Source organism: Brassica oleracea, chromosome C9 (genome assembly GCF_000695525.1).
Source record: "Brassica oleracea var. oleracea cultivar TO1000 chromosome C9, BOL, whole genome shotgun sequence".
NCBI lineage: Eukaryota > Viridiplantae > Streptophyta > Magnoliopsida > Brassicales > Brassicaceae > Brassica > Brassica oleracea.
The window spans coordinates 14,587,811-14,607,406 of NC_027756.1; the positions used below are offsets into that span (position 1 = coordinate 14,587,811).

At 38.0% G+C, this 19,596-nt stretch overlaps 3 protein-coding genes and 1 long non-coding RNA gene across 4 annotated transcripts; 2 read left to right on the forward strand and 2 right to left on the reverse strand.

Annotated features, from left to right (window-relative positions):
• Nucleotides 1-1,036: 1,036 nt before the first annotated feature.
• On the forward strand, nt 1,037-3,344 carry LOC106313115 (probable polygalacturonase non-catalytic subunit At1g60390). Its single transcript, XM_013750855.1, has 2 exons — nt 1,037-1,229; nt 1,339-3,344. Exons 1-2 carry the CDS (start codon nt 1,179-1,181, stop codon nt 3,157-3,159), a joined length of 1,872 nt encoding a protein of 623 aa, XP_013606309.1. The 5' UTR covers nt 1,037-1,178; the 3' UTR covers nt 3,160-3,344.
• Nucleotides 3,345-10,674: 7,330 nt separating this feature from the next.
• Nucleotides 10,675-11,343, reverse strand: LOC106317688. The gene is made up of 3 exons (XR_001265203.1): nt 11,266-11,343; nt 10,957-11,077; nt 10,675-10,886 (listed from the first exon to the last, which is right to left on the reverse strand). It is a non-coding gene; the product is annotated as an uncharacterized LOC106317688 (long non-coding RNA).
• A 2,378-nt stretch (nt 11,344-13,721) lies between these two features.
• On the forward strand, nt 13,722-15,907 carry LOC106318962 (dual-specificity RNA methyltransferase RlmN). The gene is made up of 9 exons (XM_013757138.1): nt 13,722-14,016; nt 14,103-14,170; nt 14,255-14,357; nt 14,443-14,540; nt 14,636-14,766; nt 14,862-14,970; nt 15,047-15,238; nt 15,309-15,445; nt 15,511-15,907. The coding sequence occupies exons 1-9, from the start codon at nt 13,749-13,751 to the stop codon at nt 15,797-15,799; spliced, it is 1,395 nt and encodes a 464-aa protein (XP_013612592.1). The 5' UTR covers nt 13,722-13,748; the 3' UTR covers nt 15,800-15,907.
• Nucleotides 15,838-19,260, reverse strand: LOC106318961 (ubiquitin-like-specific protease 1D). The gene is made up of 14 exons (XM_013757137.1): nt 18,845-19,260; nt 18,627-18,669; nt 18,343-18,446; nt 18,006-18,262; nt 17,868-17,916; nt 17,588-17,673; nt 17,482-17,511; nt 17,306-17,401; nt 17,116-17,203; nt 16,915-17,012; nt 16,686-16,808; nt 16,464-16,581; nt 16,247-16,354; nt 15,838-16,158 (listed from the first exon to the last, which is right to left on the reverse strand). Exons 1-14 carry the CDS (start codon nt 19,184-19,186, stop codon nt 15,997-15,999), a joined length of 1,704 nt encoding a protein of 567 aa, XP_013612591.1. The 5' UTR covers nt 19,187-19,260; the 3' UTR covers nt 15,838-15,996.
• Nucleotides 19,261-19,596: the final 336 nt, after the last annotated feature.

Sequence of the window (19,596 nt, forward strand, 5' to 3'; positions counted from 1 at the left end):
CTGATTCTTCTCGGCAAGGGCTTCGATTTGATATCTTGATCATTTTCTGGGTCCTCACGGTTTGGGAGAACTGCCTCTTCGAAGTTCCGAGGCAGATTTCTTTTCATTTAGGGTTTTAGGGTTTTAGCGATTTGGTTTTAGGCTCAGAGTGTTAGAGGCTATCGTGCTGATAACGTGTTGTGAAACTTAGAATTTAGAACTGTAAGTTTCTGTATATTATTAAAGAATAAGTGTTCCCTTTATATAGGAGTTACAAGAGAGATAAATGGAAATACAATAATAGGAAAGATTACAAATCATAAACAGAAACGAATTAGGAAATATGTAAGTTGTAGCCATCTCTCTCTCCTCTCCAAGTCTCGCGCCCGCCTCTTTCTCTAGAATTAGACCGTCTCTCTCTAAGTGTATGGACCGGTTATGGACCGGACCGGTTATGAACATCCACCAATTGATTTATAACAAATTTTGTTTTGTTTTTATTTCAAATTTAAATTTAAAGTGAAGTATTTTTAAGATATTTTTTTTTCAACTCTATAGTACTAGAAGACAAATAAAACTAGAGTACTATTCAAAAATGGAGTAAATATATTCGTTTATTACTCCATTTAAATTAATAACATTAAAAGAAAACTCATCTCCATCTAAAAATATTATTATTTGAATAAATAAACAAATTAATACATTTAAATTTATATTGCTCTACATGCAAGGAAAAAGGAACTAAACCTAAAACTACCATTTTCAAGATGTTAAATTTATCACTTTCTCTATCTACTTTTCTCCCTTTCTTCAGCAAGAAGCAGTCTCTCCCAGCTTTTTTTTTCTTCTTTTTATCTATTTCAAATAATGTTGGTCTTTTGTAAATTATTGGGCGAGAGAGGTTTATCTTTAATATACTTTATGCAGCCTTATTTAGCTATTCAGATTCTTTCTTTTTTTACGGTATTTTAAACTGAATTTGAATCCTCTTTTTGACTAATTAGTAAATAGTCGTTGAGAAAACAGTGAAAACATAGATTAACGTTCTTGAGAAATACCTAATAAAGTTTTTGCAAAATAAATGTTTGATACTCTTTTCTTTTAATCAAGTTTAATACTCAAATATATAACCACACGATATCAGAGTGAACTCTCTTCATATTATTTCTCCTTCTCAACCAACTCCGTAACTAGAGAAGATGAACATCATTGAAGCAGCTTTCTTCCTCTGCTTCATTTCATCTTCTAATGTAAGCAATATTCAATCTTTATCATCTTACTTTAAGCGTTTTTCATAGAAGCTTTTTAAAATATATAACAATTTGCATATTGTTGATCTTTTCACCCGCCGAAACGTAGGTGCATTTCGCCGGAGCTACTAAACAAACCGCCGGCAACATCACGCCGTCGGAGAACCCATTCACACCCAAAGCCTCACTGATACGTTACTGGAACAAACGCATCAACGGCGGCTCACCACCACCTTCTTTTTTCCTCTCCAAGGCGTCCCCATTAACGACCGTAGACTCCACGCGCTTCGCCACACTCGCATCACGCCACGCGCTCGACACTCGCCTCTATGATTTCTGCACCGCCGCGAAGCTCTTCTGTTTCCCTGAGCTCGCCGCTCACTCCGTAACCGAGAAGCACGGCGATGACGTCAGTTTCTCCGTCTACAGCGACAAAAACTTCACCAACTACGGCTCCGACCGTCTCGCCGGAGCCGACACGTTTAAAAATTACTCCGGCGGGGACAATATCGGCGTCGACTCTTTCCGTCGTTATAGCCGAGATTCCGCCGGACACGACGATGGGTTTTCGAATTACGCCGGAGAAGTCAACGTCGCTGATCAGAGCTTCACCACTTACGCCACCGGATCCACCGGCGGCGCCGGCGATTTCACGAACTACCACACGAACGCAAACCAACCCAACGGGAGATTCACTTCCTACTCCGACGAAGCAAACGGCCGGTCACAATCCTTCACGACGTACTCCGAGAACGCAAACTCCGGCGCTCAGACGTTCACCAGCTACAGCAAAAACGGCAACGGAGCTCCGAACGGGTTCTCGGGTTACGGATCCGGGTCAAACGTGGTAAAATCTGGTTTCTCCGGGTACGGGGAGACCGCAAACGGAGCTAACGACACGTTCACAAGCTACGGCGGCGACGGGAATCTCCCGGTGAACGATTTCAAAAAGTACGGCGAAGGAGGAAACGGCGCCGTTTACGGGTTTAAGAGCTACAGAGACCAGTCCAACATCGGAGCTGACTCTTTCTCTTCCTACGCCAAAGATTCGCACAACGAGAAGGTCAATTTCGTAAATTACGGAAAATCATTCAACTTGGGCTCCGATGACTTCACAGGCTACGGCCAAGGCAACGACGGAGGTAACGTCAGCTTCAAAACCTACGGTCAAGGTCCGAGTTTCAAAGCGTACACAAAGGACGGCGTCGTTTTCGCGAGGTACTTTAATAACGCGAGCTCCAGTGGCAAAAAGGTAAATAAATGGACAGAGCCGGGTAAATTCTTCAGGGAGTCTATGTTAAGAGAAGGGACTTTGATGCAAATGCCAGATATTAAGGATAAAATGCCTAAAAGGACGTTTTTACCCCGAACCATAGTTTCAAAATTATCGTTTTCATCTTCTAAGACCGGCGAGGTATGGAGAATCTTCGGCGCCGGCGAGAACTCGTCGATGGCGGGGATAATCTCGTCGGCGATTTCCGAATGCGAGAGACCCCCAAGCTACGGCGAGACGAAGCGGTGCGTGGGATCAGCGGAGGACATGATCGATTTCGCCACGTCAGTGCTTGGACACGGCGTTGTGGTGAGGACGACGGAGAATGTGGTCGGGTCGAAGAAGAAAATCGTGATCGGGAAAGTCAAAGGAATCAACGGTGGAGATTTAACTAGAGCGGTTTCATGTCATCAGAGTTTGTACCCGTATCTACTCTATTATTGTCATTCGGTACCTAAGGTGCGGGTCTATGAAGCGGATCTTCTTGACCCGGAGAGTTCAGAGAAGATTAACCATGGTATTACCATTTGTCACATTGACACGTCAGCGTGGAGTGCAAGTCATGTAGCGTTTTTGGCTCTAGGGTCTGGTCCGGGTAGGATTGAAGTTTGTCATTGGATCTTTGAGAATGATATGACGTGGACTACTGTTGATTAAGGCTTTGGACAGCTTTTGTCGTTCGGATACCTAATATTTACTACTGAGTTTTGCTTCATCGTTTTTTTCTCTTTTTGCAGATTTTCTCCCCTTTTTTTTTTCTTAAAGCTTCCATTCTCATTTTATAGTATATTCGTAAAATTAAGATTGAAGTTGAGAGAGTCAATACATGATTATTTGGTTTTAACAGGAAAAGAGTTTTTGTCACGTGATCTGCAAGATTCGGCTTATGCTCAAAACCAAAGTCAGTTTCCTGCAAGCCAAGCATTTATCATATCTATCATATCCGCCCGCAACACAATCGTTTGCCAGCTTGTAAAGTAACTGTGTTCAGACAACGCTACTCCAAGATCTCTTACACGGTTTAATCCACTTACTCAAAGAAATATAGCTTTGTTGCTCGATCTTCAGCAGTTTTCTCAAAGTAGTTTTCTGAAAAGTAGGAGAAAGGGAAACGACCCTATAACTCAGACCTCTCCAACTCATGTGAAAACACCAATATGATGCCACATTATCTGTACTAATGTAGCGACAGTGTTACTTCCATGACGTAATTGTTTCACAAAATCAATCATTATGATGGCAGAACACAGTGCATCGGCTACAGCATCTACTTCTCAAGGATTTTAACCTTAATAGCCCTAGATCCAGAAAACGAGTAACCAAAGGAAGTCAGGAGAGAAGAATCATCATCATCACTTACTACCAGAATTTTTATGAATGTTAGGAGTTCCCTGCAATTGCATAACATAAATACTTTCATAATCTTGGCAAGAGCAAGATCCATCTGCGAACGAAACAAGTCCTAACACAATAACATTATAATTGAGTGACATTTTTAATCTACTGTGTTAGATCAAACTATAGACTCAGTTAAGTTAGTTAAAAAATGTTATCTCTGGCCTTTTCAAGTGGACTAGCATCAGGTCGGATAGATTCAGAGATGGCTTTGAGTTATTTTAGTAGATTGAGTTAACTATAACGATGACGTATGTGGCATTAGTGCGTTGAGCTTAGAAACGGCAACGTATAGAGTATGTGAGGTTTTGTTTATTTCGTCCCACATCGTCAAATAACAGGGAACTTTTACGGTTTATATATCAGAGAGATGGAAGTGAAGGTCACGACCTTACTTGAACAGGATCTGTTCTATAGGCTCGTACCTCTGTATCCTTGATTTCTAAGGAGACAGGTCCCTAAACCTGGTTGATGAATCATGGCCGTGCGACTTGAGTGTGATTAACGGTTGTGATTCTCCTCGGAGGCTCCGCACTGTAGAGGATCGCTATCCGGTTAGATCTTGATCTCTCCGGAGTGGTCGCACGGTTGTCTGACAGGCTTTACTTTTTTCAGTTGAAACATATTATAATGTCACATGCTCAAAACGATCCCACAATTGTTGCTTTTTCATTTGATTCCTATATGTATATATGGCATTTGAGCTCTGTGTCTTCTGAAGCTCAAACTCATTCAGACAAGAGTGATCTAGATAGTTACTTTCTGCCTGCCGTTTTGATTCTCTTTTCTGAGAATACCAAATCGACAGCAGTAATATCAGCCTTGATAGATAATGCATCAAGCAATAGCTTTCTTTGGGTCTTTTAGCTCTTAATAACTCAAAATTTCATGTCTACAAAAGTTTATTGTGTATTCCAGCCATTTTGAGGTTGTGTACAGATTAATACCACACCTCAAGAGAACTCTATCACTTCTAAAAAGTTCCAAGTTCACTTTTTAGGTCAGCAATTCATTCCACCAAAATGAGCATGTTCCATGCCATCAATAACCACTACTGGATTATGTGTGCTATTATTAGCATCCTGGAGGCAAGGTCGAGAACAAGTTTTATACCAATAATGACCCATAACCCTTTCCATAAAATATCCTGAGAGAAATATAAAAGACCAGACAATAAGGATTCATAGAGAAGACTAATGCAAGTAAGCAGCGAAACAGAGCATAACTACAAACTTTGCTAGAGGATTGTATTAGATTCTATAGGCGGATAAAACATATAAAATAAACTGTAGATACTGAAGCAGATTCTTGTAAACAATAATCTGGCTATATTCCATTTTTTTTTTTGGTTATTCTGATATAGCCATATCTCCCAAGACTGAAGCAGCCAGACATTATATGGTAAGGATGTTTGGTAATTGGTACTGACATCCAGGGATCACAAGTGTTTGGGTGCAAAGTACTTGACGTGAATGTTCAAGAGAAAGATATGTTATCTCATAGACTATGAGTCATAGTTGAGTCTGTCATGTTAGCTTGGCAATGACGATACAAATCTGTGACCACCTCTGTTAACAACAACCAGTTAATCCACCAAGAACGGTTTCTAGATTGTCCAGTAGTATCTTTGGCTTGACAAGAACCAAATTCTTGGGTCTGCTTCTTGAGAAATTATCCGACAGCCCAAGAGCTTTCCGCATTATTACGCAGAAGTGGAATCAATCGATTGAGAGCGAACGAGACTGCGAACTTCTGGGGCAAGAGCTTCGCCGCTGTGGAGACAGAGCATGAAGTGCCGTCACAAACTTATCAGCCGGAAACTTATCATGAAACGCAATCACGGGCTCAGAAGAGATTATTCAAAGAAGAAACAGCTGTTTCAGTCCCTTTCATCTGCTTACTGTATTTGGTATTAGTTTTTTTCTGAGGGGAGAAACGACCGCGTATTGGAAATAGGTCATTGTGCGGAGAAAAGCGACGACGTATTTAGCGTGCGATGTTGTTTATTACATCCCACATCGTTAACAAACAGAGAAGTCAAGCCGTTTATAAAGAGCAGAGTCGAAGGTAGAGGTCACGACCTTACTTGAACAGGATCTGTTCTATAGGCTCGTACCTCTGTATCCTTGATTTCTAAGGAGACAGTCCCCTAAACCTGGTTGATGAATCATGGCCGTGCGATCTGAGTTTGATTAACGGCTACGATTCTCCTAGGAGTCTCTGCGCTGTAGAGGATCGCTATCCGGTTAGGTCTTGACCTCTCCGGGCTGGTCGCACGGTTGTCTGACAGGCTTTCCCTTTTTTGCCTTTCTACTTTCTGTTTCTTCACCTATATAACTTTTGCTACTGCAAAAACAAACCCTGTCGTTGAGTTCAATTAGTCGTAGTCTTCTCCAACCATGAATCGTTCTGATCTTGACCTAGCGTAATGTATATTGATAGTTTCGACGAGTTTGACTTACAGAACCTCTGTACGTTTCTAGTATATGTATTTGTGTTGGATGAGGCAATTAATGCTCTACTCCTTGGCCATGTTTTCTCTGGAACTAATGCGTAATGCTACTTTGAGGATTGAGCTATTGCTCTAAAGCTGAAATGGGGCAGTTAAGGGGGTAGCTAGGAGATGTTTCCTCAAGAATTAATAATGACGCTTTGCGGATTGAGCTAATAGCCAACTTTGGGACAGATGTCAGAAAAAAAAACATCTTTGTTATATAAACTCCTCTTACGAATCACAGATGCAGGAATGATTTTCAAGATAGTTTTGAGTTCAGTGTGTATTCTCTGACGTTCCAACTCATTCAGACAATCATGCAACCTCTCTATGTTTTTAAAGACTAGAAGCAAAGATAAAAAAAAAAAATATATATAGTAAACAGTAAAGGCCCTACAACGATGACATTAGTTAGTAGATCCAAAAATCATACTAGAAAAAAAAAACCCGTCTCGTGATCAAAGATTTCGTATTATGGAACAAACCAGAAACTCTTAAAGAATGGAACATATAATGATGTTTGTGTACCTGTCGCAAGATCAAACACACCACAGTTAGTTGTTCTGTTACAACGATCACTACTTGGGAAAATATCATCTTCATCACCACCGAAACAGATTGTATCACTCTTGATTCCCCAACCATTAATACCTTTGATTGATGCTTTTATTTTGACTCCATGACCAAATATCAACATCTCACCTCCAAGAGAATAGACTCTCTCCCAATTACCATTTTCTAAATTCATATTGTAGACGTTGTTTAGATACCTATTGTTTACTCCTTTCAAGGTCACAACGATCAAAAGCTCCCCTGAGCTCGTTATCGTTACACTCATAGGACAAATTGTTGGAACTCTGTTTTTAAACAGAATATAAAGGCTGACTTTTTTGACTTTTCCGGTGGCTTTTCCGGCCAAACCGGCGGTCGTCATGACCGGATTATTAGCTCGTTGGAAAGCTTGCAACGAGCACTAAAATTCAGTATATTCATATGTCAAAAAAAAGCTAAATTGAATGAGAAATAATGTGATGAAGTGATGAACTCGGAATGTGAAACACTGTCAAAATGGACAACATCAACTTTGTCCCACATCGGGTAAGTTGAATGTTCCAGAGGAGTATAAATATGTCTTAAGCACATGAGTGTGTAAACGGCTTCAGAAGAGAGGATGGCTCCCTATGCGCGTGCTGTCGCTGCAGTCCTGCCGGCTTGGCATGGGCGTCCAATAAGATTATTTTTTTTGGACCAAGTTAAGCTCAACGTTCTGCCATTTAATTCGGGTTAAGCAGTTCGTCTATAAAATAAAAATGTCATGCATTTTATCCTCTCGAAATTTTTAAACGAGATAAGAGAGTCTTGGGGAATAAGTTTCGCAACTCAACTTCCCTCGATCTCCGCGAGATTCTCGCCCACGTGCAGCAGCTGTTGCGGGAAGTGGGTTGTCTCCGTCTCTTTAAATATCGCCTCTCCTCTTCATTCATTTCTAACTTTTTTCGCATCGAAACCAACAGCAAAATCTTCCTTAGTGTAGGTCATAAAAACCGAGAGTGTTTCGTAGAGTTTATAGTTCGATAGGGCGTTCACGAGTGAAGCGTGAATCGTCTGCCATAGTTGTATCCTGGGACTCGATATTCGTACAGTCCCGTCTCACTAACGGAGCGAATATTTAGAGTTAAGGAAAGGATATCATATCTCGACTCCATGTCTGTTTGCGAATACGATTTCTTATTGTTCTTGTATTCGTTCTTACATTCGTCTATTTTCCTTAACATCGCTTTTATTTTATCGTTTATGTCATTCCGGTTTACCGGCGTTTACACAAATGTCCGACATCGATGATACTATGTTAAGCTAGATGGACTTCCAAGGTAAAACCAATTGGTGATAAGTAGAGTGATTTATCTATCTATCTTATTTATTACTTATGATCCTTTCTAATTACCGATGTGGAACACTTTGTATCTCATATGCGCATTATCGATGTGAAACGGATGGTTATGATACGGGTTACCTTGGACAAGCGAATCTCCAGACAAATCAAGAATCTCGATGCACCTATCGAACGTGTACACCTAAAAGCTTGCCATCTTTATACGTCACGTACGCACATTCTATGCGTTCATGACACAACCACGTAACGTCTCCTTTTTTGCATGAGAACAAGCAGCCTTGTTTGGAACTGCAAGCTACAACACAATCCCTCGTTCTCTCGTTAATCCAAAGACAAGAAGAAGAGTTTTGGATGGTAAGCCACGGACACTCAGGAAGATTGATCTTCTCGCGAGTAAACACGTTCTGAAGACTGAAGATATAGATTCAGACCAGAACGTCCAATAAGGAGCCAGTTGCTGCAACTAGCCATAACATGGGTTTTAAGTAGGGGTTGACATTCGGGTACCCGTTCGGGTTCGAGTAGGATATTTCAAATTTTTGGGTATTTCGGTATAGAGGTGTAGAACCCGTTCAGGTATTTCTGTGCTTCGGATCGGGTTCGGGTATTTTTAGTTCGGATTCGGTTATTTCGGATCGGGTTCGGATATTTAGATTTTGAAAGAATTTTTTTTTTCATCTTTCAAGTTTCATGTATTTAAAAATATTACTTTCACTTAACAGATTTTTTATTTTTTAATAGATTGAATGACTAATAGATTTGGACATAACATTTTAAAACTAAAAAGACACTAATTTAGTTATTGTTTTTAAATTTCGGATGTAACTTTTGTTAATTCTTGAAACAAAAAACTTGACATGCATTTTAAATAACTAGCAAATCATTTCCTCCGTAATTATATGTATATTATATGAACTTAAAGTATGTGTAATATCAATATAAATATTTTAAATAAAATGAAAGATTTAAACTAGAAATATAAGGTTAGTAATACATATGTTCAATTATCTTCTGATATCCATTCGGGTTCAGATATTACTCGTTCGGGTTCAGATATCTAATCTCTCTTAATTCAATACCCGTTCGGGTATTTTGCTACTCGGGTTCGGATTTTTCGGATCGGGTTCGGATACGGGTTCATGTTTCGGGTGAAATGCCCACCCCTAGTTTTAAGTAAGTCAAGTCCGGGATGTCCGATCTCGTAAATATTGTCTTCTCCTGGGTCGAACAACAACGTAGAGTCTTCGTCGAGTAAAATTCGCCATGGGTACGCAGTTGGCACATAAGTGGTCGAAACGGAATACCAGTCTGAACAAACAGTTCTCGATCGGTAAAAGTCTTTAGAGATTATTAAGCGTCCGAAGATCGATTGCAAAAGATCGGGACATAACTTGGACCAATCAGAAAGAGTTTCAGACAATTGTCGTCCCTTCCAATCAGTCCAGTTTCTGGGAGTAGCTATATAAGGGGTTTGGTTTTGAACACAAAAGAATTAGATATAGATACTCATTTTTTTTTTAAATATATATGTATCTATTGTTAACATAGATTAAAATTAAATGATGATGTTTATTAGCCAGACAAATCCTTAATTCGAAAGACGACAATCAAAGCATCACGACTCGTGGGAGTATTTTTGATTAAAATACTCAATTTTTTTTAGTAAAAAAAAAACCAAATTATTTATCTTAATGTATTTTACTTAAATTAAAATTTCTATTGGTAATTTTTTTTAAAGAATATTATATAACTAGAGGCAGCAGGACCCCGCGCTATATGGAATTGGTGCTTAATTTATGGAGTAAAGTATGCAAGTGAGGTTCGTTAACCACATAAGAAAGGCATACCTTGGCGTTGAATGTGAAAACCACATACTCTGACTCCACGAGCATTGTACTGTCACTTCCCGAATCTGATGCCAAGTATTTTTTGATGAGAACCTATCGTTGTAGCTGTCCTCCTTCTGCTTCCAGAGCTGAATGTCCTCAATCTCATGCATGAAGTTTCGTTTTTTATTTATTTGAACCTCAAGCTGAATGAGCAAAGGAGCTCGATGTCTTCATCTCCTATGGGTGCATAAGACTTCTCCGACTATGGCTGTAAGTTTATCCTCATGTCGATGGTGCCTCTACTACCAATCAGATCGTGTAACCGTCCCATTTCTGACAGTGATCAAACTGCAATGAGAGTGGGAATAAATTCAAATGATGGCTAGTCGCACCTCCTATATATATAGTGACTAAACCTACATAGATAAAATTCATATGTATATATGCATTAGATAAATATACTACTTTGGTAATTAGAGGCTGGTTAGTAGATATCATGTGTTTTGGGCAGTTAATCTTCTTTGGAGCTACCTCATGTATCCTAGATCAGACACATAATTCTCTTGCTACTTTAACTACAAAGAGATATATGAAAGAATAGTAATTTATATACTTTACCACAAGGAAGAAAGTGAAGGACTGTAGCAACGATTTCTTAAGTTGTGAGATGTGACGAACATGAAAAGAGCATATGATTAAGTTACAATGAGTAAAAGAAACATTACTTTCCATGGCCTTCAAAATACTGGGGGGAAGTTACGGTTTGATGATTCTGCATCAAATATATGTGGAAGGGTATTAACTTCAAATAAATAGAAATAGATTATCTCGTACCATCTCACCTCCAGCCATGTGTAGAAAATATAGGGTCTAAGGTTGCTCCTAATCATGATCGCTTTCCATATTAAGCTAACACCATTCCCAGATAAAAGCAGTAGCATGTACGCTGCTTTCAACATATTTCTGGTCAAATCAAACACAAATCCAAATTATATGTTTGATCTTCTGGTTAATTAACTCTTTTAAAGCTAATAGAGGAGAAGGTGATGCATCAGAGTTTAGAAATCTGAGATCTTGCGGCACAACTAAAATCAAGAAGTAATCCAACGTAATTGGAAGGAAAAGTTGTCAAATAACAATTTTGCACTGACCTGGCATGATTTAATACTGGAGTGGAGTAACGGAGCAGCGTTTAGCTGACTCGTACACAGCTGTAAAGAAGATCAAATAATAAGACATATGGTTTGCCTAATAGTGCCAAAGTTGAAATTTTGTTGCTTAATTAATGAGGACTTTCAGTGCACATGGTTAGAATTTAGAACCAAACCTTGAAGAAAAGGCCAAGTAAGAGAAGTTTCACGGATCAGAACAAAGCCTTTCTCGTTGAAGCATACTTGCATGAGGAAGATATAGAACCAGAGCGAAAGAAGTTGATCAAAGATGGATTTTATTGCTTGCAATTTATTAAAAAGTTCAAACCTATTGAAATCGTGGCATAATTGGAAGTTATAGATGACACGATCATTTTTGATTGATGATAGGAGAAAATTCAGGGATTTAGATTTCTGTTTCAAAAAATAAACCATACTCAATTACTTTTTTTACATTATTATTTTTTTACAAAACTTTGCCACATGTCAACTTCTGATTCACCAGACGACTTGCGTTTTACTATATAAACTAGTGTGGTTCCCCGTGCTTCGCACGAGGCAAATCTTATGTTTTTAATTCTTTTATGTAAAAGTATTAAAGACATGATTAGAATTAACAAACTCAAGTTAGATTAAATACTCACATAAGATCATTTTACCTTCTCAGCATCCTTACGCTTTGACATTGTCAGAAACAGAGATCAGATGATGTATTAGAGAAAAAAAGAAGAATTATTATAAGAAAATTGAAGGATGGATCATAAACCTGCAAAGAGAGAGAATTATATGTAAACTAATTTATGTTTTGATCGTGTGATGATGGGAAGTTGAGACTAATTAGGACGGGACGATATTTTGTGGAGTTATCAACGTGGGTAGTTATTGTTAAATTAATTTATTGTTACATTAATTTATATAAGATATTCAAAACTGTTATAAATGGTAAGTTATTATTAAAAGACATCGCAAAGAAAAATTCGACGTAGCTTAAATTTTTTTGAGAAAAGAAAGGGAGTGAACATTTTATATTTAGACTACATAAGAATATGATATGCATAGAAAAACTTTATTCTTTATTATTATTGGCTTTAAAAACTTTTCCACATGTCATTTGTTTTTAAATATTTTTTAATTTATTTTCACATGGCAATTTCTGATTCGCTAGGCGACTTGCGATTTATTATATAAATGATAAACTAGTGTGTCTCAAATCTCTTATGTTTTTAATTCTTTTATGTAAAAGTATTAAAGACAGGATTAGAATTAACAAACTCAAATTAGATTAAATACTCACATAAGATTATTTTACCTTCTCAGCATCCTTCCGCTTTGATTTTGTCAGAAAGAGAGATCAGATGATGTATTAGAAAAAAAAGAAGAATTATTATAAGAAAATTGAAGGATGGATCATAAACCTGCAAAGAGAGAGAATTATACGTAAAGAAATCGAAAGAGGAAGATGAAATCGATGGGGAAAAGAGAGAATTATATGTAAACTAATTTATGTTTTGATCGTGTGATGATGGGAAGTTGAGACTAGTTAAAATGATATTTTGTGGAGTTATCAACGTGGATAGTTATTGTTAAATTAATTTATTGTTACATTAATTTATATAAGATATTCAAAACTGTTATAAAGGGTAAGTTATTATTAAAAGACATCGCAAAGAAAAATTCGACGTAGCTTAAATTTTTTTGAGAAAAAAAAGGGAATGAACAGTTTATATTTAGACTACATAAGAATATGATCTTTAGAGAAAAACTTGTTCTTTATTATTATTGGCTTTAAAACTTTTTCCACATGTAATTTGTTTTTTAAATATTTTTTAATTTTTTTTCACATGGCAATTTCTGATTCTCTAGGCGACTTGCAATTTATTATATAAAGGATGATTTAAAATTATTGTTGAATCAAAAGGAGACAATTTACTGAATTTCACTAAATTAAATAGTAATAAATAGAAAAATTACCACAAATACTACTTTCATAGTACCACTTTTCATGTTTACAATAATCATTTTTATCCTCACTTTCAATAAAGGGTAAAATATACTTATACCCCTAGAGTTAACTAATCTAGACTTAGAGTTTAGAGTTTAGAGGTATAGGGTAGGGTTTTTGAATTGTGAAATTTAGTATTCTAATAAATATATAAATAAATAACTAAAAATATAAAGAAATAAAAAAAAATAGTTTCAAACATAATTTTCGATTTTAAAAAAAAACTTTGAAAAAATAATTGTTTTTTTAAAGTTCGAATTTGATAAAGTATAATTCAAAAATATAAAAAGAATTTTTTTTTTATTTAAATAATAATTTATTATATATAGATAACAAAAAGATACAAGAGTCTTTCGTCACTAAGTGAATAATATATTTTTGAAAATGTGTCAACAATAATGCTAAAGACGAAAAGCCGTAGTAAACATAAAATTTTTTTTAAAAAAATAGAAGGAGTTGAGTTAAAAAGGAGAAGGAGATAATGGTTGGTCTGACGACGACAATGAGGCGGCTGGGAATCATCACCGTCACTAATTCCGCCGTCGTCACTCCGACGCCAATCTCTTCGACGGCGGCTTTCTCCAGAAACCTGACGTTACCATCTCCCCTCGGCAATCACCATCTTACCAATTCCATTCGTCTCCTCAAATCCCGAAGCCTCCTCTCCTCCTTCTCATGTTTCTCTTCTTCTTCTTCTTCTTCTTCGGCAGCTTATCTTCCCGCACTCGACGAGTTCCCATCAACTAAAGGTGACTTCTTTGATTCATGGGTTTGTTCTAATCCGGATTTTGGGTTGATTTCGCTGAGAAATGTAGTAACTTTCGATGATTAATAGCTTCTGTGGCGGTGAGAGATGATAACAAGAAGGTGATCTTGAAGGGTATGAGTTACGCTTCGCTCCAAGTACGTTTCTTCATCCAATTGGTTTGAATTGAATCAAATGCTCATGTTCTTTGATTTTGGAATTGAGTAAATTTCTACTTGTAGGAATGGGTTGAATCGCATGGGTTTCGACCAGGACAAGCTATGATGCTGTGGAAGAGACTTTACAAGGATAACATATGGGCAGAAAATCCTGATCAGCTCCAAGGTTTTTGTCGTCTACTGTTATGTCTCTCTCTGCTCAGATGGTTTTGTGTTGTTTCAGCAATGCTGATTCATTCCCATTCTTATAGGCCTGAACAAAGATTTCAAGAGAATGATTAGTGAACATGCTGAGTTTGGGGCATTATCTCTCAAGGATGTTCGTTCGGCCTCAGATGGAACTAGGAAGGTGAATAAATGGTCAAAAACAAGTATTTCGAATTACTGATTGTTATATCTCAGTGAGCTTGTGGGGATTGATTCATAGCTCGCAGGATGTTGCAGATTCTGTTCACGTTGGATGATGGGCTTGTGATCGAGACAGTTGTTATACCTTGTGATCGTGGCAGGACAACAGTCTGTGTTTCGAGCCAAGTGGGTTGTGCTATGAATTGTCAGTTCTGCTACACTGGCAGGTAAAAAATCCAGAATGAAAGATATTCTCTTGAGCTGCTTACTACTCGGTTTTCGAGTCCTGGTGTAATGTATGTAGTTTATCTGATTTTTGCAGGATGGGTTTGAAGAGAAATCTCACTGCTGCTGAGATAGTTGAGCAGGCTGTTTACGCAAGGCGGTTGCTTTCCCATGAAGTTGGATCAATAACAAATGTCGTGTTTATGGTATGCATGAGACCATATACTTGTCTCGCAGTTAAGGTCTTCAGTTCCTCATGGAGCTTGTATGTGTGCTTTTTAGGGAATGGGAGAGCCATTTCACAATATTGACAATGTTATCAAAGCTGCAAACATAATGGTAGACGAGAATGGACTTCACTTTAGTCCACGCAAGGTCACAGTCTCGACCAGTGGCCTTGTTCCTCAGCTAAAGCGTTTCCTTCGTGAATGTAATTGCGCTTTGGCAGTCAGTCTTAATGCAACAACCGATGAGGTTCTTTTCTTTAACTCTTGTCATCATTTCATGATCTATGGTCAGACCTCATTGAAAATGAATTTTGCAGGTTAGAAACTGGATTATGCCTATCAACAGAAAATACAAGCTATCTTTGCTCCTGGAGACGCTCAGAGAAGAACTCAGTTCAAGGCACAAGTACAAAGTGTTATTCGAATACGTGATGCTCGCTGGAGTGAATGACAGGTAACATCATTGTTAAACTTTGATTCTGAAACCATCATGAACTAGAAGCTCTCTAATTGTGGCAGCATGGAAGATGCAAAGAGGCTAGTGGAGCTTGTGCAGGGAATCCCATGCAAGATTAACCTTATTCAGTTCAACCCACATAGTGGTTCTCAGTTCATACAGACCGATGAAGACAAGATGATCAAGTTCCGTAATGTTCTGGCCGAAGGAGGCTGCACTGTTTTAATGCGGTTTAGCCGAGGCAATGATCAAATGGCTGCATGTGGGCAGCTTGGCATGCTTGGTGCTATTCAAGCACCAGTGATGAGGGTGCCTGAGCAGTTCCGCACCGCTCTAAAAGCATCTGTTTGATCAATCAGAAGATTAGAGCAAAAGATGTACTCTCCATGTTGTGAAATAACATTGATTAGATTTCAACAAGTTTTTCTTCAGAGGTTCTTTAACAATTTTAAATTTTTTTCTTCAGACGTTTTCAACAATATTAACTTCCAGAAAAGTAAGGAACTACAATGATGAGATCGCCTATACAAACAAAAATTAAAACTCTGTTAGAGCGGTGATCTATCTCTTGACTGGGATGCTCCATTGTCATCAGATGGGTCGTTGTGGCGATCAGTCTGGTCACTGACACAGAAAAGGTCGATGAGTGTTTTTCGGATTTTGGTTCTCAGAGCAGAGGCTTCGTCAGGTTTGAACCACTTCTTGTCGAACTGAATGAATCGAAGCACACAAGTTAATACAATGCTAAGAAGATATAATGACTTAGTACTAGGAATAGAAGAGTGTGAGACCACTCACCATTCCAAGGTCTTTCCTTTTCAGCCTTTGAGGAGCCTCTTCAATGAACCGCTGAATAAAGAAGAGAGCAAACGGACCACAGTCAAAATCATTCTTCTGTTGTGGAACCTGTTGCACAAAGAGATACCTTTAAGATGTATTGATATGATCCTCTTGCTGTTTAACTAGTCAAATTTTCACAAGGAAAGATGGGACTATTAAAGGTAAAAGGTCTGACCTTTATATCAGCTTCGTTAATCCTGCGCGGGAGGTTTCTCCATAGTTTCGCTGAGATAGGTAGATTTGATGAATAATCATCATCCTGATTCAAAAAGTTCCATTCATCTTTTAGAAACCTGCACAATGTTGACATATATGCCTCTCCATTAACGTATTGAAACTACATATGCATAAAAACGACAAACATGTGAAAAGATAAAGCTCCTGGTGGGTTCCATACCTTTTTACATTCTCAACAATTGATCTTTTCGGATGAACGCCTAATGAATCAAGGTGAAGTATGGTTAATCCGGATTCATCTTCCTTGTCAGGAATGCAAACTATTATAAGGCTCCAATGGACACTGAGACATGGTATAAGAATCATGGTGAATACATAGATTAACTGAAATTTTATAAAAAAAAAGTCTAAAGATTTTGATTTTGCTTTCATCAAGTTGTAAAACTTACTCCTCATGTATTGGTATAAATATATATGCCTTACGGAATAAATCAATACCCTTCCACCACCGCCTGAGCTTCAGAAAAGAGGCAGCCTTGTCATTTCGCTAGTTTATTGAAATGAAAATGTCAATGATTTAAAAATGTAACAAGAGATTAAACTGTGAATCATTCAAACAGAACACAGTGCACTAGACAACCATTGATCACCTTGTTTGTAACAGCGTCACTGAGCTTCTTGTAGAAATAGGTGTTAAAGAAGTGACAATAGTTAGATACCTGCTGCTCCTGCAAGAACCTACCCAAAGAAAAAGGGACAGTGCAAACATTAACTTTTTTTTGCATAAACTCGTTACACACTTATTTAATGAAAAATGATTGCAAGTACAATACAAGACACCTGATGTAGAAATTCATGACCGGAGAGTTTAGAAACTCTTGAGGTGCAAGGCATTCAAGATCTTTAAGACAAACTTGAACAAAGTGTGGATCATCACTGGATCACCAGATGAAGTCAACAGAAGAAACATTGTCGAGAGTTATGGTAAGTAAGAATCAATCTTGAGAAAAAATTACCTTGATGGGTAGCATATATCTTCCTGTAAGCTGCATGGTTCATCAAATACTAGATTATGTTAAAGCTGAAACTGAAACTTAATGAAGATAAACAGAGAAGGTTTACCCTTCAGGCAGTTCAACTGTTTGATCTGCCACCGTTGAAGGCTGAGGTTCTTCTTCGTCTATGTTAATCACTGAATCATCTGCGTTCTACAGTTTTTTTTCCAGAGAATGTTATCAGTAGGTTGGAAGCACCGCATGGTTAATGTGTAAGTGTAAAGAGAGTATTAGATTCGCCAAAGAAATGCTACAGACAAGTAGCAATGCTGGAGTATATTTCTTGAGGGCTATAATGATTGCGTACAAAAATGCAATATATGATGCGAGCAGTAAGCAATAAATACCTTATGGCGCTTTGAACTCTGTGATGGATATTCTTCCCAAGACCACTCCCTGCAAGAGAAAGAAGTAGAGAGGAATACACAGCCATTGGACTCCAAGCATCAACACAAAGTAGTAGGAAAAGGAGAAAAGAAACATACTTGGGAGTTTTATGGACATTGGAGTCGTCATCATCATCATCAAGAAGGGAGTAAGTGCAAGATTCCTTGTACTTTTTCTTCCCATAAGATCCATTGGATTTGTGATTCCCTGTCTGCTTTTCTTCCACTGCCTTTGACAAAATCCGCCATTTGTTCTTCTGCCTTGTCACGATCTTTTTCTCCGCCTTGGGTTTCACACTTGCACATCCCAAATCTTCTAGTTCTTTACAAAACGCTTTCGTTGACTGAGTATCCGGCTGTTGAACACATATATCACAAAGTCGTATCATGAAGTAGCCATAAAAAAAAAAGTGTAAATAGCGAAGAATCTCCATACTTTGGGTTTACTGAAAACAGCAGCAAATGTAGACCGTGAGACTTCTTTCGAGTCCGTATTCGTTTGTCTAGAGGCTTCTGTTGAAGCTGCATTCCCTCGTGAACCTATGTGAAAAAGTAAATTGGGAGATCAATCCTCCAAAAACCATAAAGAACAAGACTTTGAACTTCACTAGTGAGAAGATAACAGTCCCAAGCAAGGGTCCTAATAGTTACTAATTGAGCTTAACCAAACTAGTCGGAAACAAACAATCTCTAACATTGTCTAAAGATGGAACAAGATACCTGAGGTACTCGCATGCATGAGCTTCGAACTTCTGTCCGCATCCTGCAAAAGTGAAAGAGTCATATATCAACCACATGACTATGAATCATACACACATGAGACAAAGATCACTAAAGATAAAGTTTTGGCCAACACTGCAACATCGACAAGGATCCGAAAAAAAAAAAAGACAAGACAAGAAAAAAGAAATCAAACTAGTTGTAGTGAGAATGCGAACCATATTGGAGCGATGTAACACCCTGCGTTGCTTCTCGGCTTCGAGGCTAGCGATATTGAGACGGATCTTCTCACCATTGTCGGGTAGGCTAGGACCTAATTTCACAAGGTGCGATTTGCTACGCTCCAGCTGCTCGTCTAGCGCGTGATCTGTTAGGTTTCTGTGGCAGTCCATCTGATCGCCGGGGAGAGGATTTTGGGTGTTGACAATCAGCAACTCCGGCACTTTATGTTCTTTTCCGTCGCCACCGCCGTCTTCCAGCACCGAGTTCCAGTCAATCGTAAAAGCTTTCTTGTCTGAAGAATCCAACTCTTTTTCTACTTCATGCTTCCCCTTCGTCATTCCCAAACCGAGTTTTTTTTTTTCTTTTTATTAATCGCACATTGTCTTTGGTTCAGAATCTTCACTCAGTTTTCTTTTTCCGGCCTCTCACCATTCCCAAATAATTTTTTTTTTCACTTTTTTCAAACAAAAAGTTTTTGACATTAGAGCAATTATTTCATGAAAATTTACATTTTAGATCATTTTAGTTTTTTTTTTTACATGGAAAAGACTATTCTATTACTCAAACTCGAAGTGGTCTAGGTAAGAAACCGGAATAAAACAACCAATGAAATAAAGTACTCTATGGAAAGACCTCGCACTCCTAGCTAAGAAATCTGAAATTTGATTATGAGCTCGTGGAATATGAGTAATCTTGAAATTCGGGAAACATATCTTCAAAGTCTCTATACTCTCCAATTCTGTCGCAA

Bases quoted from the DNA above. Each gene is read 5' to 3' on its own strand.
- LOC106313115 (XM_013750855.1), top strand. From the start codon at position 1,179: ATGAACATCATTGAAGCAGCTTTCTTCCTCTGCTTCATTTCATCTTCT. The intron at 1,230-1,338 runs GTAAGCAATATT...GCCGAAACGTAG, and splicing joins GCTTCATTTCATCTTCTAAT to GTGCATTTCGCCGGAGCTAC.
- LOC106318962 (XM_013757138.1), top strand. From the start codon at position 13,749: ATGGTTGGTCTGACGACGACAATGAGGCGGCTGGGAATCATCACCGTC. The intron at 14,017-14,102 runs GTGACTTCTTTG...GATGATTAATAG, and splicing joins CGAGTTCCCATCAACTAAAG to CTTCTGTGGCGGTGAGAGAT. The intron at 14,541-14,635 runs GTGAATAAATGG...AGGATGTTGCAG, and splicing joins CCTCAGATGGAACTAGGAAG to ATTCTGTTCACGTTGGATGA.
- LOC106318961 (XM_013757137.1), bottom strand. From the start codon at position 19,186: ATGACGAAGGGGAAGCATGAAGTAGAAAAAGAGTTGGATTCTTCAGAC. The intron at 17,512-17,587 runs GTAAACCTTCTC...TGAACCATGCAG, and splicing joins ACAGTTGAACTGCCTGAAGG to CTTACAGGAAGATATATGCT. The intron at 17,013-17,115 runs GTGATCAATGGT...TCAATAAACTAG, and splicing joins GTGACGCTGTTACAAACAAG to CGAAATGACAAGGCTGCCTC.